Source organism: Maylandia zebra, linkage group LG2, assembly GCF_041146795.1.
Source record: "Maylandia zebra isolate NMK-2024a linkage group LG2, Mzebra_GT3a, whole genome shotgun sequence".
Lineage (NCBI taxonomy): Eukaryota > Metazoa > Chordata > Actinopteri > Cichliformes > Cichlidae > Maylandia > Maylandia zebra.
In genome coordinates, this window is record NC_135168.1 from 3,797,255 (window position 1) to 3,824,941 (window position 27,687).

Below are 27,687 nucleotides of genomic sequence, written 5' to 3' on the forward strand. Positions count from 1 at the left end.
TCTCAAAACTGCAAAGATGTCCAAAATGAATGTATCACCAGAGATTACCAGGCTCAACCGCTGCCACTTATCTATTTATTACATTTTAAAAAATACATTTACAAGTCTCAAAGCCTCAGTCTCAAAACCTTACACTACCAAGTCTGAAATACTTTGCTTAATGATGTCCAACCTTTCGCTACAACAATGCATAATCGGACAGTAGCTGCCCAAGATTCGATTCAGTAGTTTAGATTCAACTTTACTGTCCCTGTGCAAAATGCAGTTAATGACATGAACATTATTAATGATTACCAAAAAATTTCAACTGCTGCTTCACCTGAAACACACAAAGAGACACAGAAGCATGGAAGCATTGTTGTGTTTAGGCTTTCAAGCAAAGGCATGGATAGGACTTTACTTCCTGTCTCTGTTTTAATCTCAAGTAACTGGTCTGGCATCACTGTTTTTCAATCTATGCTAAAAAAGGAAAATGTAATAACACTATATTATTAGTGTGACTAACATTTATATTTAAACAATTTACAAGAGCTGTTAAAGTGTATATGAGAAAGGGACACATACAGAGATCTGCTTAGATTTGGTGTGATCAGTAAAAGCTACAATTTACTGTGGTCTGGCATCTTTCATTGGTAGTTACAGAGAAACAACAGAAAGTGCTTATCATTCACTCGTCTTACTCTGATCTTTTTTTTCCTTTAAGGGCAGAATTTTAATTGGTTGGCAAACTATAAACTATAAAGTTGGTTTGGCAAGCCACCAAAGACTGTTACAATGTAGCACAAAATGAGCTCCTTTCTGAGTCAGCAGCTTCAGTGGTTGGTCAAAGTGCAGAGAAACACGCCACCACAACCTTCATCTGCCAGTTTAGTTGTTGAATGTGTGTTTGCTTTTTATATTCTTGAGATACTGAAACTTAAGCTTAGCTGAAGAATCTTTTCATTGAAGACAGACCCTTAAAGCCAATGTTCAATCAGTGGGTTTCATTTGCATTTGTATCACTGTGCTAAAAATGCTAAGCTCTACCTCAGTGGCTATCTCTTTTCTGTGTGTGTCTCTCTCTGTCAAAAGGACTTAGTAGTGAGTTTTCCCAAATTCATGAGGTTCTTTGTTTTTTTTCTTTGTTTTGTGGATTCACAATGACTTGAAAAACTTATAAATGATGAATCTAGCTAATGTGGTGCCATCCTTTAGTTTTTTATGTAGTTTATGATTGAGCTTAGCTACAGAAAAAAACTTTGATTAGAAATGCTACTGTGTTTAACCATTCCAATGGTAACGTTTATATATGATTTAGTCAACAGTATATTTGTTAAACAAACAAACATGAAGCAAATATCAGCCGGTGAATAAAACAGTTTCTTATATATAGAAAACCTACAGTTTAGAGCTTAACAGGTGTGTGTCAAAAACACAACAGGAGTGAATGTAGATGTGAAAAGGAGATTTGTCTACATTGTATCTAAAATGCTGTCATGCTACTGACCTGTGGTCACTTATCAGGAGATGCTGTTTGGTGAAGGAAGTGCTGACAGGTTTGTATTTAAATTGTTAATTCATCTTGCATTAAAGTATAAGAGTTTGTAGCACTGTGATACAGTTAGTAAATATTTAAGTACAACATAGGATTACTACTGAGCGAGATTTGAAATGTTGTTTAAAACTGTGAATTTGGAACTGATAAACAAATAAAAATCAAGATTTACCATTGTCACAGAAGCAGAATTTTTCATACATTTCCAGTAACTGCCTAATTCCATGTTTCTAAAAAGCCTCTCCAACTCGTTTATTTCTTTATTTTTTTCAGAATTAGGCCTTTCTGTGATTGTTCTTGGAGTACTGGTGTCCTGCTGAGCTTTTATTTTCCTTCTATTGGCCACTTCATTAGTTACACGTTGCTTTTGGTTTGTTGGACAGTTGCTAACATGTACTCAACAAGGTGCTGGAAAGATTCCTCAGAGACCTTGATCCATATTGACACCATGACATCAGATATTTGATGCAATGCAGGATGGATCCATGACTTCATGCTGCTCAGGCCAAATTCTAGAACTCACAGCAGAAAGGGAGAATCTTCAACAGACACATTTTGATGTTGATGATGTTGCTGACATTACCTATCTGTCATTTGAGATTACGAACTGAAATGCAAAATGTTTTCACTAAATATCATTTATCATCAGCTAAAAAATGTAGAATAAAAACAAAAAAATTGTAGTAGTTTAAAATACATAATTTACTCTTTAATTACTATCTGCAATGAAACATGTTGCTGATTTCTTCCATAAAGTATGAATAGAACCATGAAGGCTGTCCACTTTAACCTTTAGAGGACATTTGCAGGGCGTTTGAAACACAGCTGAAAGGTTTGCATGTTTTCTGCAGGATGTGGTGGGCTGTGAGACAAAAGGTGCAGTTGGCTGAACTTGTTGATGTGAAAATTCCTGTGGCCAGCCTGTTGTGGACAGTAATAAGTCACTATGGAAGAATATGTGCTGTCATGTGCTGTCCATCTCTCTTGGAAGAGACGGAGGAGGAGTTGTACCTTCTTAGAGCAAACAATTTTACAACTTTTTGTTCTATAAGCAATAATATCTAATCCTAAAACTGGACACCTGCACTGTACTTGCTGACCTCATCTTTGCTCTCAAATTCTAAAACAGCACAGAGTCTAACTAAAACTGTTGGGAACAGGTTGTGTTCTGAGATTCAGTTTAAAACTGGCTTGGAGTGCCACGTTTTCATTTATTCTTTTATTTACAGCATGTAAAGTGTATTATAGATTCTCTGCAGGTAGAATATGTTTTCTATGTGACATTTGTTAAGCTGTGCAGTGGCACCAAGGCATTATACAATAAAATAATGTTATTAATACATAAGTAAAAGAAATTCCTATACACCCACACGGACATTTATTGTTCAAATAAATCCAATTTAAAGTTTCAGTTTTTTACAACAGTGTTGCATTTTACTGATATATATTTACAGATGTTTAAGCGCCATCTGATAATATTTCTGTTGTAGGGATCATTTTCTTTGGAAGAAGAGTCATAATTTGTGAAATGTCCCTCTTCGATTGGTCAGATGCTGCCAACACCACCCCTTTTGTATAAATGTGTAGGGGAAAGCCTGGGTTAACTTTACGAGTTGACAACCAGCATTGTTCGACCATTTATTGTGATCGACAATGTTAGGGTAAGTGAATTCACACAACAGAAAGTTAACCTAGGTATGCTGATTAAGTTTTGTGGTATATTCCCCAGGTTAAACTAGTGCAGCTCGTAAAGTGAGATGGTGTAGCCTGTTAAAAAAACAAAATCTGAATGTGCAGTTTTTGGATGAAATTCCATCATTCATTACATCATTTATAGCAATTTTTCTCATAATCACACTTCTTAACCCCATGGTGGTGCTAGAGGAAAAGTTAGAATATTGATCACCATCATTTTGCTATCTCAATCAGCCCCTCAGAAATGTGTGGAATAGAAAGCATGTTTGACATATCCAAAGACTGTTTCATTTTGCTGCCCCGAGTAAACTTCCATCAGAGATAATGCTTAGTACAGCAGTGGTGACTGCCTTTTTTGTGTAATCACATGTTTTTAGGCTTTTCTTTCTTCCATGTGAAAGATGATATTTCCCTTATTCATAATATATATGAAAGATTGTTTTGTAGTCCGAGCAGTTGAGTGATTTGATTTTGTGATATACACTTACCATAACTACAATTTTAGTTTTCCTCCCATGGGAATGATGAATGTGCAAATTTTTTGGAAAGAAGAATAAGGGAAAAGTTTGACCTCCTTATAGCATCAGGACAAACTACTAAATAAACAAAGTTTATAAGTTTCATCTGTTTTTCATTAGTTTATCTAAGTCTGTTTCAGTCTACCGAACCACAAAGAAAAGGAAATGTCTTGATTAGCATAAAACAGACTAACAAATGCATTTGAATAGAGGCAACACTTTTCACACAAAGCAGGACGATTCCAGGAAATGCAGGTTGACTGTAAAGGCTGTGATAACCAATCAGATGTTGACCTGGATCACATCATCCTCCTCAGTCACTGAAATATCAACAAGTTTCCTAGTAAAGGCATTGTCACGATGATGCTGTTATTGGTAACATTTCTTCTACTTCACCATGGACGTGAGTTTTATCTAACTTTATAACCTACTATTTATTTATTTTTGCCACAATCTGCAACCAAAGTAAACATGTGACGGTTAATAAGGATTTTTGTGTGTCCCGGTTATTTATATTCAAGACAAATTTCCCAGTTTTTTATGTGTTTTTTTTTAAACTCACTGCAGATATGCTGGAGCAAGTGACCACAGTTCAACTTGGTGAACCTGCAACTTTGACATGTGTTTTACCTCCTGGTGATTTAAGCACTAAAATTCACTGGTACAAGCAGAGAGCAGGGGAAACTCTGAAACTGATTGCGACACTGCGGCAAACTGTACATCCTCAGTATGGACAAGGGTTTAATGCCTCAAGACTGGAAGTAAAAGACAATAAAAACATCAGCAGTCTGACCATATTCAGGACAATCCCAGAAGATGAAGGAATGTATCACTGTGCAGTCATGGAATGGGATGTGAATGCTTGGAGTGGGACCTATTTGTTATTAAAAGGTAATTATGTGATTGCAGCCTTTTGGATTCACTGTAAATACTCAACCATCTGACAAAAACTTTTTCACATGGTGGGAAAAATAACTATAGATTATATATGAATTTAATAAATCGTAGTTTAAACATCATATTAGGTATTTTAATGTGTTTGCAAATCGATTCCAAGTTTTCCTTTTCGAGACGCACCGTTATCATTCATTTTTCAATAAAAACTAAAACTGTGTTTAGAGGTAGTTTTTAAACACTGTTTTTTGTTATTACACAGGAAACACCCACATTACTGTTCGTCAGTGGCCAACGGTATTAGATTCAGTCCATGCAGGGGATTCTGTGACTCTCAACTGTTCAGTCCTGTCAGACTCTGATAACAAGATGTGTCCTGGAGATCTCAGAGTCCTCTGGTTCAGAGGACAAAACTCTCGTCCAAATATCATCTATGTTGATGGAAAGAACCAAACTGAATGTAAGAAGCAATCAGACACTCAGAAGAGCTGTGTTTATCGCTTCTCTAAGACGGTCAGCTCCTCTGATGCTGGGACTTACTACTGTGCTGTTGTCACATGTGGAACGATATTATTTGGAGATGGAACTCAACTGCAAATTGGTAACACAAAAGTACAAATGCGCATAACATGTTTACGCCATCATGGCTTCTTCTTTTTTTTATTCTTCAAGAAGTAATGACATACTTTTTTTTGTTTTTTTGAAGAAACAGGTTGGGAATTTATTGCGCTGGTAATAGCAATAATCTGCCTGGTCATTTCAGTGATTGTAAATATTGTTTTCACCTGTTTCGGAAGACCAAGACTAGCATGTAATAAATTTAAAGGTAAGTGTCATTCATTGAGTGAAATGTAGCAACATAACAAATGTCAAACCTCAAGTTTCTGCTTATTCTGCATTAATTTATATTTCATTAAACAATTGTCGAGTTTGAGTATCCATATTGATATTTGTGCTTTCAAAAGCTTTAAATTTTAAAGGCACAATGTTAAAAACTCATCAAAGAAATATTTTATTTTAAATAGATTGAAACGTTAAATTGATGAACTAGCAAGTCTAATTATTACTGGAGCATTATTGAGCACTGTAATGAAAAATCTGCTACATTTTATAATGTATGTGTATTTGTTCATCATTCATTGGCAATAGACAGCACATCTTCACAAGGAAGAAATGACAACTTGACTCAACCACTGGATGATATTGTAAGTAATTATGTTAGCTCGTATTGCTTTTTGTTAATTCATTACTATGAATCTCTGTAGCAGCTACAATATTTTATGATCTTTTAATTTCAAACAGAATGAAGGTGAGCAGGATCTGAACTATGCAGCAATACATTTCCCTGGAAGGAAAGCTACAAAAGCAAGCAATAAAAAAGAACAGAAGACTGAAGAATGTGTTTATTCTCAAGTTAAGCGCTGATCTGAAAGTGTTAACCAACCCTCTTACAAAGTGAATAAAATCATGTTGTGGGTTATTCCACTGCAGATAACTTTAATAATGTTTTGTGATGCAAATAAATAAGGATTTACAACCGTAATCAGTTCTATGTGGCTTATACTTCTTGTTTCAGTAATTCCAGTAAAGTTTCAGGCTTCACTTAAATAAGTTATTGCACTATATATTTTGGTCTTAATTAAGATGGAAAATTACCACATTAATGTATGTTGCTTAACAAACTGTTCAATATTTGTTCCTATTAATTCAAACTTTAGTTCCTGCTTTTGTTTATGATGGGGCTCATTAGACTGTGACAAGCTTAAAGCTATGTGAGGCCAAGTGAAGTGAGTAAAGTTTAGTGCACACTGTCCAAACTTTCTGTAATTATTATAGAATATGATTTTAACTGAAGGTGTAACAAGGCTTTTATCAACAGCGCGGAGAGTCTGGAGACCACTAACAGGCAAGATATCAGGCACTGCAAGACAACTGCATCGTCAAAGTGACACTAAATAAAGTTTGCCCAACCTAATAAGTTGTACATTTGTGCAATGACCAAAACTAGCACCACTGATTAGCAATGAGCTGTGCGGTCAGTTTTTTAATCATTAATATGAAAATTACATCAGTATTATGCTATTTTTTCTGAGGCTGGTATATGTTATATTGCAGTTGATTAACTACTACATCTCCATAGAAATGATGCAAATTTCCATCAAATAAACTTGGATACTGTGCATAGGGACCTCAGGAGCAGCGCTTTATCTTTTAAGTAAAACATTTGTCATATCTATACAAACAGCTGCCTAAGTCACCATGTTCAGTCTCATGCTCTTCAAAGTACTGTAAATGATTTTAGTTACAACATCAAGAACACAGTTTTCAGCACTACTTACAAGACTCCGTATTGTTTTCTATTTCACTAAGAAACTGCTGCGAGCTCACCTTTAAAGTGTACAGGAAACACTACATGTATAAAGGCTAATTTACACCTGTCCTGCTATAAACATGTATTTCTTAAATCCAGAGACAGAGTTAAATCTATGACAGTTTTTTTAGCCCATTAAACCCATTTTAATTAAATTTTTTAGGTCAAATTACCACAACCCTTGAATCAATGGCGTATTTGACAAATTCCAATGGCTCCTAAAACCATCAACTCTGTGCTTTTTCAGTAATATAAGGGTAATCCCATGCAGGCTGCCACATCCAAACAGTGTTGGGAAGGTTACTTTTAAAATGTATTCCACTACATTTTAAAATTCTAGTTTTAACTTTTAGAGCATTACAGAGACAGCCCCCCCCCCCCCAATTGCCGATTTGATTTGTACACATACCTCCACTCGTAACCTGAGGTCATCAAACCAAAACCTTTTAGGGGTCCCCAACACTCGTTTTAAAACCTGAGGGGACCCAGACTGTGGAATGCCCTATTTCTACAGGGTTTGGACTCAGTGGAGACCTTCAAAAAGCAGCTAAAGACATTTTTATTTCAAAAAGCTTTTAATTAGACGAGGGTTTTTATGATGTATTTTATGACTGTATTATGTTTTTACCATGTAAAGCACTTTGTGACATATGTCTGTGAAAGGTGCTATATAAATAAACTTTACTTACTTACTTACATACTTACAGATTACAGAATTGTTAAATACCCCAATTCTTTGATCTTTGGGCTGAAGGAAGAACAACACTCGGTGTATAAATGCTCAATCAACAATCTCTTTAATCTCTCTACAATTTAATCTCAACAGACTACATGCCCCAAAATGTATTTTGTAATGTGTCCAGTGAAAGTAACGTATTCTGAATTCTTTGGATTACTTAATATATTATCATGCTTTTTACAACTACATGAATGTACTATTGCTGTGTGATTTATTACTATTACTGAAAGTTACTCACCATACCAATACCGACTAGATTTTTAAATCTTAATATAAAATGAGTAACAGTAGGTAGGTAGGGTAAGTAGGGTAGTAGGTAAGGCTGCACTTTTTGCAGCGATCTCGTATAGAAAACTATTCCACACATATATAAAACAGGTCCGCGGCTCTGAACCGTAGTAAAGGGACCTCTGGCTAATACGTCGGGTTCGTGTCGGGCTCGTGTCGGGCTCGTAGCCGAAAACTAGCTTTACTTTGTTGTCTGGGTCAACTTTGCTAGCGAGAGACAGAGAGAGGCATTGAAAGGCTGCTCCAACGGAGCTTATTGTTTCAGAGGAAAACACAAACACAGTGTACAGTCAAGTCGTAACAGCTTACTTACAACTGGGCTACACTGCCCATGAGGCTACATTCTTTAGGGCTATGCCTGTAACACCCTGCCTATTGCAGTAATTTTTTGAATAATAATTTTTTAAAAATATTTCTTCACGTCATTATGTGGGCTGCAAGTAGAGGGGACGTGGGCCGCGAGATTGAGACCCAGGCATTAGAGCCTCTTAAGGCGTGTTTTGTTTGGGTTTCAACCAGTGTGGAATTACCAAAAATAGAGAGGGCATAGCCTAACCTATGAAACAGGATCTAATAACTTTGATCTCAGCCAAACCGATTTACTCCGGAACAAATAAAATACCAAAAAAGGGTGAAAAATTACATTTTTAAGTTATCCGAGTGACTTATATATCATGTTTAACCTGAGTAGCGAAAGAGCGGGGGTCTGAAAATGATGAAGCCGGGAGTCCGCTGCTCTCGCCGGCTCGAGTGACCATTGAACCCCCCATCTTGCTATCGAGCGGGTGGGTAACAGACGTCTCCGAAAACGTCGGCACACTTTTGCAAATATGCGATGTCTTGATAAACCAAGCAGACATTTTAAATTTACACAGCTACTTTCTCGCCTGAAAATATGTTAAAAGTTTATTTTGTGACCCAGAAAGATTAATAAGACTAATTTTAAAACTTAGTAGGCAGCTGAAATTTGGCTGGGCCGCACTATGAATTCTGGGATATGGTGGGCCACGAAGGACACACCCGACCCATCCTTTAAATTCGGGGAAAGGAAGGACACATTTGAAGGAGTCGACGAATTGGGACAGCCTTCGTCGCCTGGCGTAATCGGCCTGCCTCCGAAGGATGCAGCCGAAGTTTTCGGACACAGCTTATGTAATTTCTTCTTCATCTTCTTCTGTTTTACTGGCAGTTGGCAACCCATTTAATTGGAGCAATAAGTTGTACTGCCCTCTAGTGGAAGAGAATGTAATTATTCTGCCTGATACTCCTGCCGGTCGCTTAAAGTACCAATCAGGTGAAACCAGATAATCTTCCACGGCAGACCTGATCATTTCTCACAGCACACCTGTGTGCCGCGACACAGTGGTTGGGAAACAACGCTTTAGGGGGTTAAAGTTTTTAGACCACGTTTAGTGCCATCTTGTGCCCTTACAAAACGTGACATCACTGGATTGGCTGGTTAGTTTCTCGTAATAGACTTCCAATAGCTTATGTTAACTAACTAGTGACAGAAGTGATAATTCAGTAGAAAAATCTAAAACTGAAAAACAGTCTAAGGGGGTCACTTTTACTCTACCCCTGGCTGCAACAATGATTTTTTTTTTATTTAAGGCTATGTTGTCCACTTTTACTCAGTCTCTTAGCAGTCAGTGATTGTCTGTTGTTTGGCTAACTGAACTGAAGCAAGAAAATCCCCCTATTAGTTGTAATGTCATTGTTTGTAGAGCACTTTATAAATGTGGACAGTGTGTACACGAATCACAAAAAATCAGCAAGCCTTTGATGGGGAGGTTATTAAAGAGTTATGGTGGCTGAAATGGGACAAACACTGGTCATGTTTACTTATTTGTGTTTGAATCTTAATTTTCCCCTGTCGTCATGCAAGCTGATCAGGGACGTTGAAATGGGTGTACAATACCCAGGTCTGATTGGAAACCTTACTTCCTTTGTCGCAGACATGTGAAAGCTAAGGTAGACTAAATCACAGTAATACTGTTCTATCTAATACTGTTCGATTTGAAAATTCATAAAGTCATACATTAATGAATACAAAACAAGAATGGGGTAACAGAATATATAAAGAGCAACCTGATACATCATGTTTTCAGTAAAATTAAAAACAAGTTCTTTATTAGTTTATTTTCAGTGAATGACATTGGTACTCAAAGTCAACCCACAGTTTTTCATACACACTTTCACATTCTGCATTTAACTTGAGAATAAACACTTTCTTCAGTTTCCAGTTCATTCTTCCTCTTCTTTCCTCTTGTAGCTTTGCTTCCAGAGAAATGCAGTGCAGCGTAGTTCAGATCATATTCACCTTCAGGCTATGCAAAAAACACCATTAGTTCCATAAAATAAAGGGGTGGGAAATCATTTAAATCAATTAACAATATGTCTTATTACTTACACTACTGTCCACTGTTTGCCTCAAGTCATCTTGTCTTTCCTGTGAAGAGCTTTTTTCTGTGCATAATGGGGATAAAAGAGGATTGTTATTATTATCTGTTTTTTTTATTAATGTTTTAATCAGCAGTTAAACTGTTGGCAGTGACGTGGACAAAGTCAATAAGAGATGTATATATACATAAGCAACTAATACTGAGACTCAAAATATTTAAACAAAAGTGTTTGATTTTAGATTGATGAATTAAAATATAACCTGCAAAGATCTGTTTATATTGGGGAAAAATTTAAGTGTGATGGTCAAATGTAGTGAGTTTTGCAAGGAGCAAGCACAATCAAGACTAACATATACATATACTTGATTTTACACAAATTAATAAAATTCTTTCTGAAAACATGTTTTGAAAGTGAGGAAAACTAAAGTGTTATTATAATTGTTACTTTAGTGAACAACACTTACTTTGAAATTGTTTACATGCTGCTCTTGGAGTTTGGCAGCAGATGAAAATAATATTGAGAATCACAGAAATTATCAAGCAGATTATTGCTATCATCAGAGCTATGAATTCCAAACCTGCTGCTTGCTCTACAAAAACAAGAAAAGAAAGTTTCTCAAACACACTGACACTGACATAATATTTTTAACATAATACATATTTTTAAAATCATACCCATTTGTTGTTCAGTTGCATTTCCAAATAATATTTCTCCACATGTGGCCACAGCACAGTAGTAAGTCCCAGAATCAGAGGAGCTGATGTTCTTAGACAAGCGATAAACACAATTCTGCTCAGTCTCAGATCTTTTGCCACATTCATGATGTCTGTTTCCATCGGTGTATATGATGCCAGGATGAGATGTATTTGCTTCCCTGAACCAGAACACATTGTGACCTCCTGGACATGTCTTTCTGTTAGAGCTGGAGAGGACTGAACATTGAAGAGTAACAGAGTCTCCTGGATGGACTTTCTCCTTAACAAAAGTGTAGTTTGATGTTTTCTGGGTGTTTCCTGAGTAATAAAAATGTGTTAACAAAGCACATTGTGAAGGATTCATGTACCACATCTATAAAATGTGTCTTTAAAATGAATTAGATACAAATTAAATGTAAATTAAATTACATTTGTATGAGTATATTAACTGTTTTCTGATCATGCTTTTGACAATTAATAAGCTGTTGTTATAATTTATGCTGTACAATTTTACAGACTGAAGCATGTGGCAAAACTCCATGAAAGAAGCGCACATCATTACCTTTTACTAACAAATACGTCCCGGTCCATTCAGTATTCTGTCGCCATTCTGTGAACCCACAGTGATAAATTCCCTCGTCCTCTTGATTTGTCTTCAAAATGGTCAGGTTGGTAAAGTGTTTATTATGATTTACCTTCAATCTGGAGTTATTAAACTCAGGCGCAAACTCAGGTGTTGCAGATTCCCTCATTGTCCAAATTACTTTCAGAGTGTCCCCGGCACGCTGCTTGTACCAATGGACTTCTTTACGAATGGTCTCAATCACAGGCAGTTGACATGGGATGGTTACAGTTTCCCCAAGTTGAACTGAAGTTACTGGAACAAGTGTATCTAATTTCACAGAAAACATATACACATACACAAATATAAAGGAGTAAGTCGCAAGGAAAACCACCACACAAACAACAAACACATATGAGAAAACCTATACAGAATAAGTAGATACTTACATCCTCGGTGAAGAACAAGCAGTGTAACCCATAACACGATCATCTTGCGAATGTCTTTTCTTATATACATTGTAGGTTTTTCACTGAGTGTAGGAGGTATTATGACATGGGACTTCTATGTCACACTGTCTAATGGACCTGATTGGTTATGAAGTGCACTTCCTGTCACACTGGTTCCTTCCAGGTCTTTGAGGAGTATGTCGCCTCTTCTTTATCCAGTCGCTCACTTTTTTTTTTCAATTTAAATCATTTTTCTAATGCTCATCTTGAAATTTTTCATCTTTGCTAAAAAAAACATCCGCTCTCTGCTTTTATCATCATCTTTCAGCAAGTTTTCCAACTAAATGATTTCATTGGTTATTTGTTCTATGATTGACATTCCAGTTTTTTTGAAATCATTAGAGTCTTTCAACTTAAAAATAATAACATTGATAATAATAATTATCTTAAAATGGAGTTATGTTTGTGGGTTTAAGTCCTATCTTAGAACATCTTTGAGCTTTTTTTTCACTCACTGATTGCTTTCGTTTTCACTTCCTGAATGGCTCGATTTAGCCAGTAAAACTAGGTTAGGTCACGGGTTAAATTAGATAACATCGACAAGTATAAAGACATCTTAGAAAGTTCTGTTTTATATTTACCTGGGTTTCCATGCACTGCCTTATCTAAAAGTGAAGACCCTAGCATACACTGTCAATGCATTTTTTACACAACCATTGGCAATCACTTTATTCTAAAAAATGCCCATAATTACCACAAATTACTTGTCATTTTCTCAGTGCATCTTTTAGATATAGTCTTAAATTTTATGTCTCCACAATCCAGTGAAGTTGCAGTTTATAGTTTTTTATGTTTAGCCTTTTATAATAAATATACATGCAACACAGCTCCAAGCTATACAGTATTAGTAGCAATTACTCAGATTTTGGTTACAAAGGAGCATCTACACAGGAAGCAGCTAGCACTGATGTGGCGAGTGTCATAGAACTGACAATGAGTTCATCATCTCTCAAATTTAAGTCCAGTGACTGAAGAAGTGTCATGGTCCATGGGAGTGTCTGGGATTTTCCAGCTGGAGGCGATGAGTTTCCTGTGTTCATCTTCTTGAGCAGAGTGCCTCACCAGAGTTCCATTCCAAGGCTAATCAGCAGGAGTGTTCTTAAAGCCAGCGCTCGCTAGCTTCCTGTAGTTTCCGCCAGTTTGTCTGCCAGCTCTCAGTGGTAACTAGGTTTTCTAATAATTTTGCTTTTGTGATTTATTCCCTGTGTAAAAACTTGTTTCCTTGTGTCTCAGTTCCCGGTCATGTCCTCCAAGATCCATCCGCTGCTGCATTTGCACTCAGCCGCTGGTTTCACCTGCAATACTACCTATGCCTGCCTTTGTCTCCACTGTGCACCACCGGAACTCCTCCAGAACCGAGATATGGATTCCCTGCTACCTCCAGTGCTCGCTCCCTGCATAGACACTCCCTCGGTTAGCCTTCCCAAAGGGTCTTGGGTGCAACCTGCAAGTAGGCAAACATCCCTCAGCCCCATACTCACCTACAGAGCCCCTCCTCTACTATTTTAGTCAGTAACCACAATCTCCTCTGTTTGAAAACTGCTTATCAGAGATCCCACTTCACTCCCCTCTCCACTGGTGTTTCTCACATATGTTTACATATAATCCTGGTTTTGTTGTGTAAAAAAAAGTCTGGTCAAGAAGTGAATCAGCTCTTGAGTCTGTTTTTGGGTCTGCCTTTCATACGAACCCTCTGGGTTCATGACAAGAGGTTAACAATGAAATCGGAGAAAGTCATTTAATGACATATGATAGGATGGTAAATAAATTACAGGATTACTTAGGTAACGGTAATCTGCTAGCAACAATCAGTGACAAAGGCATGGAAAAATTCCTGTGTGGATGCAACTCAAGATTTATCCGTTTTGTAAATACAAGATGTAGAGACTTGTTTCAAGGAACTATAAAGACTGATAATACTGACTAAAAAAAGCAGAACACACTTGTGTATTTAGTGAATAAAAATGATGCAGCAGTTCATCCATGCTCTAGTTTCCAATGGGGTAATATTTTTACAGCTGCTGCTATAAAGTCCAGATATAAGAGAACGAAAAAGCATTTACTTAAGAGGGGGAGGTGAAATGAAGTAATTGGGTGTCATTGTCATTGCTTTGCACAAATAGGTAGTAAGCTAAGGGTTGGCTCAGACTGGAGGAGCAAGCAGAATAAATTATTAGAACATATAATTCCAAATCTTTGTAATATTTTATGTTTTTATAAAATGAAAAAGCTGTGACAAGAGTGTCATTTTGCATTCTGTTATGAAATTATATTTATTTCTCAACAAGACCAGTGCTGTCCATTTCTGGGTAAGTTGTCAGCACAATTTCAGGTCATTCGATCTACAGAAATAGTGATGGGTGGGAGGAGTTAAGTCTGAAATGCCTTGCAGCGTTTTTCTTTTTCTTTTGATTACTTTCTGTGTACAAAGGACGTGGTGAAAACATTAATAGATTGTTTTCAACTTCATTGTTATTTGAATATTGTCATTGTGCAAAGCATAATTACAAACTCCACATTATCAGTGAAGACCCACCCAGTCAGCTTGCCATTCACTTAAGCACAAAGAGACATGTACCAGCATACAGATCTCACAAGGTAGTTGTGGTCACACGCTCCATCCTCTGCGCTCACTTCAGAGCACCACTCAGTGTCAGAAAAAACACAGTGACCTGACAAGAACACCTGACAGTTCTGATTCAACTGAGATACATACACCAAAGTGATAGAAAAGTCTTGTGTACTTAAGAGAAGGAAGTTGTTGGAAACTTAAACACTGCTGTGGTTGGGACTTCAAACAAGGCCGTAAATACAAAAGGTCTAAAGGACCGCATGTTTAGTATGGTAACTTGTGATTTTATAGTGAGATCTGTTCTGAGTAAACAGCTTCAGTGGTTGGTAAAAGCATGAAGAACGCACTCACAACAACCTTCATCCATGGATGTAGCTGTTAAATCTTGCCTTACCTGTTCTTCTGACAGTGAGAGTCACCTTTCACCCATGACACTGCCACGGTCCTGGGTCTTTTTGTTTTGGATTCATGATTAACTGTATTTCGGTTCAAGCTTTGTACAGTCTGGCCGTTTAGTTCTTAGTGTCTCTGAGTTTGTTATCTATATTTCTTATATTTCTATATTTCCCAACCATAGTTTCTTGTTTGATATTGTTCGTTTCCTTTTGTGGTTTTTCTTCGTCTCTATATTTTTGTGAGCGTCTTCCGTTGAAGCGAGTTCTGTCTATATGTTTATGTATCTGTTTCCCCATTCGTGTTCCCGTGTCTGTCTGCTCTGTCTGTGCTCTGTCTGTAGTTGTCTGGTCTCCCTGTTGTGTTTAGTGAGTCTTGATCTCACCAGTTAGTCACATCTCTGCATTTAAATAGCCTGGCTATTTATTGTTTGAGTACAGGTACTACACTGTGCTAAAGTCTTTAGCCAAGATTTATTTCTTTACATTTTGCTAGGAAAGTGGGATATAAGTAAAATGGTTCATCAAAAGATGTGCAAACATACATGGAAATAGACTATAGGTGTCATAAACGAAGTCTTGACCATTCTCACAAGCTTGACAGATAAAATTTGGTATGACCACCTTTATTCTTCAACACAACTCTCTTAGATGAACTTTCTGAGATATTTATCTTCAGTAATAGTTCTCAGGTTTCTTGAAGGACATTCAAAGCTCTTCTTTGGATCTTAGTTGTCTTTTTCATTTTCTGTCCAAGTGACTCCACATTGCTTCAGTAATGTTGAGGCAAAGGCTTGTAGAAAGTCAATCCATGGCCATCAGGTTTGCTTTAACTGCACTGAGTGTTTAGGATCATTGCTGAAAAATGAGGCCACCAGAAATCAAATGTTCAAAGATGGTATCGCGTGGGGGGTCAAAACCTGATGGTACTTCTCTGCATTCATAATTCCAACAGTTTTGAAAAGATCCCTCTCTGTTTACCTCTTCTGTGTGAAGATCAAATGAAGGGCCAAATCTTTTTCTCTTTACTGGATTTGTTTTTTTTCCTTTTTCTTAAATAGGATCTGAGATTGATATCTTTATAATCTGTAGCTAGTGTTTGTGTGTTTGTTTTTAGACCATCCTTACTTGTGGATTGCTCAAAGAGTAGCATAAAAAGAGGAGAGAGTCACACCAACTGTGTTTACACTGCTGTTAGATCAGACTCCCACAACCGACCGCGACCATCTGTACAGGTCGTGATGGTCAGGCGAAGACATGCTTTAAAGGAGGCTCAGCGTCATTGTCTGTGTTTTGTTGGGTTGCTTTGATTTTGATAATAATGATTTCCAGCTATATCTGAATATAAAGGCAGATGTAGCTAGGTATGATATTTGAAATTATTTTCAGACATTTTCCATTGTTGAGGACAAAAGGTTTATAATACAGAAAGCAATTAAGCATCAAGACCAGTTAAAATATGAAACTTCTTTATGCTGACAGAACAGGGAGTTCCACTCCTCCAGCCTACTTAAGCTCGAAGTGGGCTGTATGTAGCCCACGATGTAAAATGAGTTCAACACCTGTTGTAGGCTTTTGCCTGCTGTGGTGATTTGATGCAACAAATTTGAGTTGAACTGAAAATTTTGAGATATTTATAAATCATGACAAACACAATAACAAGAAAAGTCTTAAGAGATTTTAATACAAGAAGAATACAACAATAATAAAGCTATGAAATAAGCTATTTTTAACAACGTATTGCTGTACATTTATTTCCTCTGATTGAATACATCATCTTGTCCATCTTTAGTTCTATAACAGATCATTAAAGTACAGTTAGTAACAATACAAAATCAAATTAAGCCAAGTAATAAAACTGCATAAATGTAAGCCGATCATCAATGGGAATATCAACAGGAAGCTTGGTTAAACAATAAAAAAATCATAAACAACAAAAAATCTACTATTTTCACATTTTTTAAAGTTGGACAGAGAGAAAAACGACCAAGAAAAGCAACAAATGTTCCCAACCAGACTAGACTGGCAGTGTTGCAGGTCAGGGATTATACTGAGGCGCATGCATGTGCGCACATCTATATTAAAATGCAGTTAATCTCAATACATTTAAACCCACTGCTATGATAGGCAGTGACATGAATCATGACGACATGATGTATAAAGAAAGAAACATCCGCTAGATAATTTCATAAGGTGGGTAAATAGAACTAATCCAATCCAAAAGACTTGGCCATGTAGATCTGCTTCTCAACTGCTTTTGCATCCTCTATTTTCCCTCTGTCAGCCTTCATCATTGTAAAGACAACAGCAGAAAACATAGACGTGTTCTTATTCTGGGGAAATAGGGTACATAAAAATATTAGCAATATCAAAATGTAAACAATCTTAAAAAAATCACTTTAGATTTATGAAAATAATATGACAAATAAATACTTTACCTTTTGTCTTTTCTGATCGCTACAATTTTTCTGCAGGACAGCGCCTTGATTATAGAACATACACATTGCAATTAATTCAAATGTAAGATTAATTAACATTTGTTTTTCATAGAGAACTGTGAGTAACTGAAGTTACCTTTGCAATGATTACTGCTGTTTTTTCTGATCGAATAAGTGAGGACAGCAGTAACAATGAGAACGAAGACAGCGCACAGCAGAAAAATAACTATACTGGCCATCAGAGAGCAAATGCTGGTTTCTGGAATGAAAGTAAAAGTCAAAAACAAAGTTAGAAATGACTAAAAATAAATGATTTTTTATTTCTCCTCATGATGAAATTACTCGGAGCATGAAATCAAATTTTGTAATGCCTATTTAATGAATTAATAATCACTTTTAATTAAACATACTCGCATTATGCCATGATTTTATTTTTTAGAAATCATACCTATTTGCACTTTAGTTCCATCTCCAAATAATATCGTTCCACATGTGACAACAGCACAGTAGTAAGTCCCAGCATCAGAGGAGCTGACCGTCTTAGAGAAGCGATAAACACAGCTCTTCTGAGTGTCTGATTGCTTCTTACATTCAGTTTGGTTCTTTCCATCAACATAGATGATATTTGGATGAGAGTTTTGTCCTCTGAACCAGAGGACTCTGAGATCTCCAGGACACATCTTGTTATCAGAGTCTGACAGGACTGAACAGTTGAGAGTCACAGAATCCCCTGCATGGACTGAATCTAATACCGTTGGCCACTGACGAACAGTGACGTTTCTCTGGGTGTTTCCTGTGTAATAACAAAAAACAGTGTTTAAAAACTACCTCTAAACAGAGTTTTAGTTTTTATTGAAAAATAAATGATAACGGTGCGTCTCGAAAAGGAAAACTTGGAATCGATTTGCAAACACATTAAAATACCAAATATGATGTTTAAACTACGATTTATTAAATTCATATATAATCTATAGTTATTTTTCCCACTATTTGAAAAAGTTTTTGTCAGATGGTTGAGTATTTACAGTGAATCCAAAAGGCTGCAATCACATAATTACCTTTTAATAACAAATATGTCCCACTCCAAGCATTCACATTCCATTCCATGACTGCACAGTGATACATTCCTTCATCTTCTGGGATTGTCCTGAATATGGTCAGACTGCTGATGTTTTTATTGTCTTTTGCTTCCAATCTTGAGGCATTAAACCCTTGTCCATACTGAGGATGTGCAGTTTGCCGCAGTGTCGCAATCAGTTTCAGAGTTTCCCCTGCTCTCTGCTTGTACCAGTGAATTTTAGTGCTTAAATCACCAGGAGGTAAAACACATGTCAAAGTTGCAGGTTCACCAAGTTGAACTGTGGTCACTTGCTCCAGCATGTCTGCAGTGAGTTTAAACAAAACACATGTTAAACACTATAGGAAAAAAAACATTAACCATTACACATCTAGGTGCATTGCAAATTCCTAAATGACAAAAAGAAAATAGATCATAATTAGACAGAACTCACCTCCTTGGTGAAGAAGAAAAACGAGTGTTACCCAAACCAGAGTCATCATCGCAATGTCTTTACTTGAAAACATTTCGATATTTCAGTGACAGAGGGAGATGATGCGACCCAGACCATCACTATCTGATTGGTTATCGCAGTCTTTACAGTCAAAGCCTATTTCCTGCCACACGGGTATTGTCCTGCATTGTGTGAAAAGACGGAGAGACTAAAAATCTGTGACAGTACAAAACTGTTTATTACTATTGTGGTAACACATTTTCTTTGATTCAAGTTTTGCAGAGCCAACTAAACCATCAAAAACCTAGTACTGTTGAGCATGCTTTGTAGTAGACCACTCTGGGGGTTTCAGTGTAACATGAAAATCTTTCATTTTGAGTTTTGTCATTATTTTAACTTTGAACTTATAACCCAATATGAGCCAAATGTGATTTTTTTTAAACCAATGAGAGGTGTTTAAAGTCTTATCTAATACCATCATTTCACCTCTTTCACAAAGTGAAATACCAATAAGGTGTCATATCGGCTGCAGCAGACGGTGGAGAATGGAGAGTGGAGACCCAATTGCAGACAATGGAGACGGAATTGAATATAAACAAAAATGAGCCTTTATTTCTGGCTGCACAAAAATAAAAAAAAACAAAAGAAGACTAAGATTAAACTAACAAAACCTAAACTGGGAAAAGCTAAACCGAAAACACTCGGTGCATAAAGAAAAGTACAAAAACCTTAAATGCAAAACCTGACACTTGGGAAACATGAAGAAAGATGAGCAGACAGTTCAACAACAGGCAGCAGAAAACAGAGGACTAAATATACAGAGGATAACGAGGGAATGGGAAACAGGAGGGAATCACAGCTGGAACTAATATGACACAACGAGACAGGGAGGAAGTGTGGTCGCAAATTTTTTAGCCATCCTGATAACCTTCTCCCACCAATGATGTGGAGATCCAACTTTTTTAGATCCAATTAAAATTAAGGCACTCAAAAAGATGCTCTGGAAAAGAGTAGAATTCTTGGAACAGAGTTTAATACACTGAATCATATGAACAGCAAGAAAACACATACAGAGTATAGCAAGACAATACATAGCAGAAAGTAAGCAAAGCAACAACCTTAAGCACAGACAGCAGAGCAACACAGAGATGGACAGAAAGTAGTAGCAGGAAAAAAGAGTGCCGGGGTGTCCTCTGGTCCCCTAATATATAGGGACCAGTATCCCCACCCACCCCCTCCTGCTGGGTAATTTTCCCACGCACCCAAAAACAGCAGGTGCAGGTGCATAATGTGTGTGTGTGTGTGTGTGTGTGTATTATATCGTATGATCCTTAAGGTGATTTTATCATGATGTGTTCAGTATCTCTGTTACAATGTTACTGTTTTGGTTGTGCTGCATAAAAGACATTTTGTGTGTATTAGGGGGGAATTAGTTACTGGAGCTGGAGAGTGAGTTATTCAAGAGAGCTCTCAACAGCATTAATTGCCCTGTTATTGTCAGTGTTGGGCAGTAACGGAATACATGTGCCGCCGTTACGTATTTAAAATACAAAATATGAGTAACTGTATTCCGTTACAGGTACCATTTAAAAAGGTGGTATTTAGAATACAGTTACTTTGTTGAAATAAATGGATTACACGGCGGTATTTTCCTGTTTCATATTGTCGCGGGTCAGGACTGTTTCGGTTTTGTTTGACAGCTACGTTCTGTAGTTCCAGGCGGCAGCGTTGCGGTTGCCATGGTTACAGGGTGACACTCTCCCTCTGCGTGTTTCCTGGGTGAGAGAGCGCCTTTTTGTTGTTGGTGGTGTGCTAAGCTAATAGGCAGAATGCTACAGGCATAGCTTTAAAGAATGTAGCCTGATGGGCAGTGTAGTCCGTGCTGCAGGGAGAATGGACTGCCGTACCCGTTATGTGTCTGTGAGCGAGGGAGGGAGAAAAAGGAAACGTACGAGTTGTCATCGAGCAGAAACGGGAGCTGGAAGCATGTAAATATAATAATAACCACTGCAGCCAAAAAGAGAGCCTGACGAGCCCAGCTGTAAGTAAGCTATTAAGACTCGACTGTACGCTGTGTTCGTGTTTTCCTCCGAAACAATAAGTTCCGTTGGAGCAGCCTTTCAATGTGTCTCTCTGTCTCTCGCTAGCAAAGTTGACCCAGACAACAAAGTAAAGCTAGTTTTCAGCTACGAGCCCGACACGAGCCCGACATATTAGTCAGAGGTCCCTTTACTACGGTTCGGAGCCGCTGACCTTCAGTAATAGTAATAAATCACACAGCAATAGTACATTCATGTAGTTGCAAAAAGCATGATAATATATTAAGTAATCCAAAGTATTCAGAATACGTTACTCTCATTGAGTAACGTAACGGAATACGTTACAGAATACATTTTGGGGCACCCAACACTGGTTATTGTACAACCTTAATAAACCATGGTGAAGCAAAATGTCTTGTGTGTAAGACTATGTGAAAGTTAAAATATATATGTTCAGTGCAGATAGATATATAGTGTATATAGTTACATAGGTATACATGTCCTCCAAAAATCCACCACAGAAGGAAAACTAAACACAAGAGACTATCAAAATAAAACAGGAAACATTAGACACACACTAAGACGTCGGCTTGACACATGACGCGGGGAAGAAACAGACATGGAAACACAACCGACTGGCAAGACAGAAAGGAAAAACAGAAAACAGACACAGGAGATAAACGAACATGAAGACAAGGGAGACTAGACATGAAAGGTGGAATACAGGGGCAGCACAGTAACAGAACCTAAAGACTAGAAACTACAAAATATAATCAGAGAATAACTGAGGAAACTAGAAATACAAACAACTACACCATGAAAAACACTATATCAAAGAATATTCATAAACCAGAAACATATAAACACTAGGTCCACAGACACAGGACCGTGACATAAAGTCCACAACAAGTACAAGCCTCAAGACGGTTTTCTAGGCTCCAGTTCTTTTTCTTCATCAGGGATGTGAGAGCTCTTTAATTTTGCACAAAAATATTCTAAAGTTACATGTCAAATAGATTTGTGGAGAATAACAGAAAATAATTTTGCATTTGAGAATTCCCACATTGAACAATTATTTATTTTTTATTAGTTCATTTATAAAAATCCAAATCACAACAACTATCACCTCAAGGCTCTCTATATTGTAAGTGCTTTATATTTACATTAGAGAGAAAACCCCAACAATTACATGACTCCCTATGAGCACTTGGTGATACTGGGAAGAAAAAAACTCTCTTTTAACAAGAAGAAACATCCACAGAATCTTTCTGATTAAGCTGGATCTTATAAATATCATCTAAACATTGTCTACAATAGTGGAGATAGACGCAATTAATATGAGAAAACAGATGTCCTTGAGAAGAGACGTCTTTGTTGCATCTTTGCGACTACACTAATGTTGGGACTTACTACTGCCTTTTGGCCACATATGTGAAGAAATTATTTGGACAGATTTGCAAGCTACAAATCCATGATGTGAATTTCCAAGTGTTATATTCAATTGCAATTTGATGAGGTCATTTGAATACAGTGTATTCATTGCTCAAAAAACAGTTTACGATGATCTGAGATTCACGACAGGAGAAAATCGGTACATAGTGGTCAAAACAGCATCTATATTGTCAGCAACTCAGGTAGACTATGGGCTTTGAGTGATGCTTAGTTAGTCCTAAGGCCTTATAGTACCACCAACAGTCAGACGTTGCTGCCATGTAATGAGGGCAAAGAGGAACAAAGGGGAAGGCGTATATACTGCATGTCATGTGAATTTGTATTTTATGTTCTAAAACATTTTGCAGTTAAAATCACACTGTGGGTTATTCTAGATATGTATGTCTAGAGATGTTTATTGCATAAAAACATGTTGATCACATTTTGTGTTCATCTAAACTCATTTTATGCATGTTTTTTACAATGAACAAAACCTTACACAGACAGAAAAAAAACTAAAGCAAATCAAATACACCTGTTTCACTTTATTTGTTGATTTTCTTCACTGACCCAAATGCAGGAATCAGGAAGCAGAAATAACTGAAAACCCTTGTTAGAGTGCAACCGACAAGAAACAAAAACAATAACTGGGTAGGACAGAAGCTAACCAAAATGAAAACTTGGACTCAAGAAAAACACAGTGACAAACACATATGAGGAATGAGGGACCAAGACAATTTTTACATAAGAGAACATTTTTGAAATGACTAATCAATGACGAGGACAATGGAAGCAAAACTGAACCTAATGCACAAGTTTCAAGAGACTGCCAAAATAAAACAGAAAGTAACTAACAGTAAGACCAGTCTAAGACATGAACTTGACAGAACTAAACAAGGACCACAGAGACAGGACAATGGAGACCAGATAGGAACAAGGAGACAGAAAGACAAAGTAAATTACAAACAGACTAGAAACAGTGGCTATACTACATGGCAAATGAAAGCAACCTACTAGTATTACCAAAGAGCTAGGCCTAAACAAAAATCACAAAAAGCAAAACCCCTCCAAAAACTCCAACACTGGGTCAGACGGAAATGACCAGGAATACAGGGGGGTCGTTAGTGAGATCAACGCTCTCCAAATCAACGCCAGAAGACGAAGGAGATGGTAATAGACTTCAGGAGGAAGTCTATTACCATCACACCACTGGTGAACATCCAAGGAAAAGACATTGCGACAGTGAACTCTTACAAGTACCTGGGTGTTCACCTCAACAATAAACTGGACTGGACTACAAATACAGATGTTCTGTATAAAAAGGGCCAGAGTCGACCCCATCTGGAGACTGAGGTCCTTCAGAAGCTGCAGGACTATGCTAAGGACATTCTGTGACACTGTGGTAGCATCCACCTTTTTCTATGCAGTGGCCTCCTGGGTGAGTGGATGCACGAACAGGGACAGGATTGACAAACTGGTGTGGAGGTCTAGCTCTGTGCTGGGATGTCCACTGGAGTCTGTGTAGCTGGTGGGCGAGAGGATGTTAGTAAAGCTAGCATCCATTAGCATCCATACATGTGTGTGTGCACGTACATGTATGGATGTACGTGCACCTGTACGTCCCCCCCAAATTACAAGCCCTTTTTTAAATTGTGCTATTGACGCAGTTATGTAAGGTATCTGTCACTTTTAGGTGTGATGGCTGACATAAAAACAGCTAGTGCTGTCATGGGAATGTGAAGGCTGAGGTGAATCAACCACAGCAACTATTAACCCCTTTAAAGCCAGTTGGAGCGGGCACGCTCCGTTTTGCATAACTATTTTTAAATCCCTGTAGAACCAGAACCGCGTAAGCTAGCGCAATAATTTTTTTTGCATATAAAACCAGAGGAGTTGTACTTACATCTTATGCCATCAGCTTGTCCTAGGTCACGGTTTCCTTCCACATATAGCTTTGCAAAAGCTGCATAAAAAGCGCTTGCAGGAACAAAAACATAATGTTCCAGAAACACGCTTTGCCAATCCAATCAGCTGTCCGTAACACTTCCTACGTTGAAACAGACATCAAAATAAATTTCCTGTTGTTGTAAACTACTTTTTGCAACTTTTTTGTATTTAAAGTTTTGAGGGATAAACCTCTTAAATTTCTCCAAGTAGAAATATGTGTAAAAAACAAAAACGATTTTCAATTTTTTTGTAGTTCATTGCACTTTTTTGCAATTTATGTAGTTACTATGGACTTAATGCATACATATTATTAAAATATGGGCTATAACAGTTGTATTGATGTATAGCAACTTGAAATGCTCCCAAAAATGGCTCCACAGCATGTAAAAAAATAAAGTAAGCTCTGGCGGCCTTGGTTCTATGGTAGGTCTTAAAGGGTTAATTTGAAGTAATTCACAATCAGTGTGATGAAATCATCATAATATACTACATCATACCACTCATTTAATAACTCATAATATTATACATAAATAATTAAGACAAACAAGCAGGAAACATCATGTTTTCAGTTTTCATATTAGTTTACTTTTAGATAAAGATTACTATAAACCAGCCCAGAGACACTCATAGATACACTTTTACATTTTGCATTTAACTTGAGAATAAAAACTTTCTTCAGTTTCCAGTTCATTCTTCTTCTTTCCTCTTGTAGATGTAGCTTTCCTTCCAGAGAAGTGTAGAGCAGCATAGTTTAGATCATGTCCACTTTCAGCCTATACAAAATAATAAAAAAAATGTTTACCTCATAGAATCATTTTAATAAAGTAAAAAAAAAAAAGATTTGGTCATAGTACTTACACTGTTGTCCACTGTTTGGCATAAATCACTTTGCCTTGCTTGTGAAGAGCTTTTCTCTGTGTGTTACGGTGACAAAAATAGGAATATTATCTATTTTGTCTGATTTAGAATTTTAAATTAAAGGAGTATTTAGTTTTTCTCACATTAAAGGAAAACTTTAGTGCTCCTACAACAACACTTACTTTTAAATTGTTCGCATGATGCTCTTGGGCTTCGGCAACAGATCAAAATAATATTGACAATCACAGAAATGGCCAAGCAGGCTAATGTTATCACCAGTGCAGAAAATTCAGAACCTCTTCTTTGCTCTAGAAAACCAGAAACAATCAAGAGAAACAATTAGTAATTCTGACAATAATAAGGAATCCTATATCTCATGGTTTATTTTTATAAATAAAATCATACCTATTTGCAGTTTAGTTCCTTTTCCAAACAATATCTTCCCACATGTGGCCACAGCACAATAGTAAGTCCCTTCTTCTGAGGAGCTAATACTTTTATTGAACTGATAAACACAACTCTGCTGAGTCACAGAGCTATTCCAACATTTATGATGTCTGTTTCCATCAGTGTAGATGATGCTAGGATGAGATGGATTTGATCCTTCTCTAAACCAGAACATACTGAGACCTCCGGAACATGTCTTGTTATCAAAATTAGAGAGGAGTGAACAATGAAGAGTGACTGAGCCTCCTGGAGGGGCTATTTTCTTTTGAACAACAGAATAGTTCGATGTTCTCTGGGTGTTTCCTGTGTAATATAAATATATTAATAAATGTGATTATAAAGTACTCTGAAAGACAAATAGTTTCAGTTTTCAAAAATATAGACCAAACGTATCTTACATGTAAATGTAATGTTTTCAAAACATGCTCATTCATAAATTATTTTCTTTAGTATTGAATTTTAGCTGCTGAAGCAAACTTTTATAGAAGAATCACATTATTACCTTTTACTAACAAATATGTCGCAGTCCATTTGGTATTTTGGAGCCACGCTGTGAATCCGCAGTGATACATTCCCTCGTCCTCTTGTCTTGTCCTCAAAATGGTCAGTTTGCTCAAATTCTTGTCATAATTAACATCCCATTTTGAGTTGTTGAACTCAGGTGCAAAGGCAGGTTCTGCAGAGTCCTTCACTGTCCAAATCCTTTGCAGACTGTCCCCAGGACTCTGCTTGTACCAGTCGACTCTACGGCTGTACACGGTCTCAGGCAGGTCACATAGTAATGTTGCAGGTTCACCGAGTTGAACTGTAGTTACTAGAATAAGTGTGTCTAATTTAAAACAAAACAAAATCTAAACCATTAAGTCACAATAATACAGGAAACCACCATGCTAACAGAATACATGTATGGAAAAAACACCCAGAATATAAAAACACTTACATCCTCGATGAATAGCAAGCAGTGCAACCCATATCACAATCATCTTGGCAACATCGCTTTTTAGGGAGCTTGTAGGTATTTCAGTCAGTGTAGGAGGTATTTTAGCACAAACCTTTTATGTCACATGTGTCAGATGAATCTGATTGGTTATCACAGAATATAGATTGAAGGGCACTTCCTGTCACATTGCTCTCTTCCAGGCTTCTGAGGAGTAAATCACATCTTCCTTATTCATTTGCACATTATTTCATTGATGAAGTAAATTTCTTTCCCAAAAAATGTTAGGTGCTCATTTATAGTTATTTTAGTTTTCCTATCCAATATTCATGTTCTGCTTTAATCTGTCAGCAAATTTTCCAAATGATTTTACTAGTCTTTTGTTCCCGCTACTGTCAATTTTCATTTAAGTGTTTCTGAATTCATTTAATTGATTATTTCCACTTGCAAAGACAAAAAAAAAAGGAAATACAAAAAAATCAAAGTTTGCTTCCACTTATAGATTACCGAAGTTTTCATTTCCTGCGTGGTTAACTTTATGCAGCAAAACTAGGTTAAGTCATGACGTCAGCTCAAGTTGACAATTGTACAATAATAAAAACATCTTAGAAAGTTCATTTTCTAGGTTTATCTGGGTTTAGGTGCTCTGCTTTACCTAAAAGTGAAAACACTTAGATAAATGTTGCATGCATTTATTTACACAGCCATTAGAAGTTCCTGAATTCTAAAACTTAACTTGGTCTTAACTACAGCTTGTACAAATTACTTAGTGCCATTTTCTGATGACAGATCGTTTATTGAATCTCAGAGCTTCTTAGTGGGCTAAACATATTTCCAGCAAGAGATATCCTGCTGTTTGGTTTTCTTGCAATTCACTATGGAAGTGTGAAAACTGCAGTGGACAAAA

General features: G+C 37.0%; 1 protein-coding gene and 1 long non-coding RNA gene across 2 annotated transcripts; one reads left to right on the top strand and one right to left on the bottom strand.

Annotated features, from left to right (window-relative positions):
* The first annotated feature begins 4,923 nt into the window (after positions 1–4,923).
* On the top strand, positions 4,924–6,144 carry LOC101467791 (uncharacterized). The gene is made up of 4 exons (XR_013100169.1): positions 4,924–5,242; positions 5,348–5,467; positions 5,791–5,846; positions 5,944–6,144. It is a non-coding gene; the product is annotated as an uncharacterized LOC101467791 (long non-coding RNA).
* Positions 6,145–10,168: 4,024 nt separating this feature from the next.
* LOC105940964 (uncharacterized) lies at positions 10,169–26,826 on the bottom strand. The gene is made up of 12 exons (XM_012919753.3): positions 26,784–26,826; positions 26,346–26,672; positions 25,802–26,146; positions 25,579–25,704; positions 25,397–25,452; positions 25,195–25,311; positions 12,149–12,263; positions 11,700–12,029; positions 11,117–11,455; positions 10,906–11,031; positions 10,450–10,505; positions 10,169–10,366 (listed from the first exon to the last, which is right to left on the bottom strand). The coding sequence occupies exons 1-12, from the start codon at positions 26,824–26,826 to the stop codon at positions 10,235–10,237; spliced, it is 2,112 nt and encodes a 703-aa protein (XP_012775207.3). The 3' UTR covers positions 10,169–10,234.
* Positions 26,827–27,687: the final 861 nt, after the last annotated feature.

Bases quoted from the DNA above. Each gene is read 5' to 3' on its own strand.
- LOC105940964 (XM_012919753.3), bottom strand. From the start codon at position 26,826: ATGATTGTGATATGGGTTGCACTGCTTGCTATTCATCGAGGAT. The intron at 26,147-26,345 runs GTAATAATGTGA...TATATTACACAG, and splicing joins GACATATTTGTTAGTAAAAG to GAAACACCCAGAGAACATCG. The intron at 10,367-10,449 runs GTAAGTAATAAG...TTTTTTGCATAG, and splicing joins GGCAAACAGTGGACAGTAGT to CCTGAAGGTGAATATGATCT.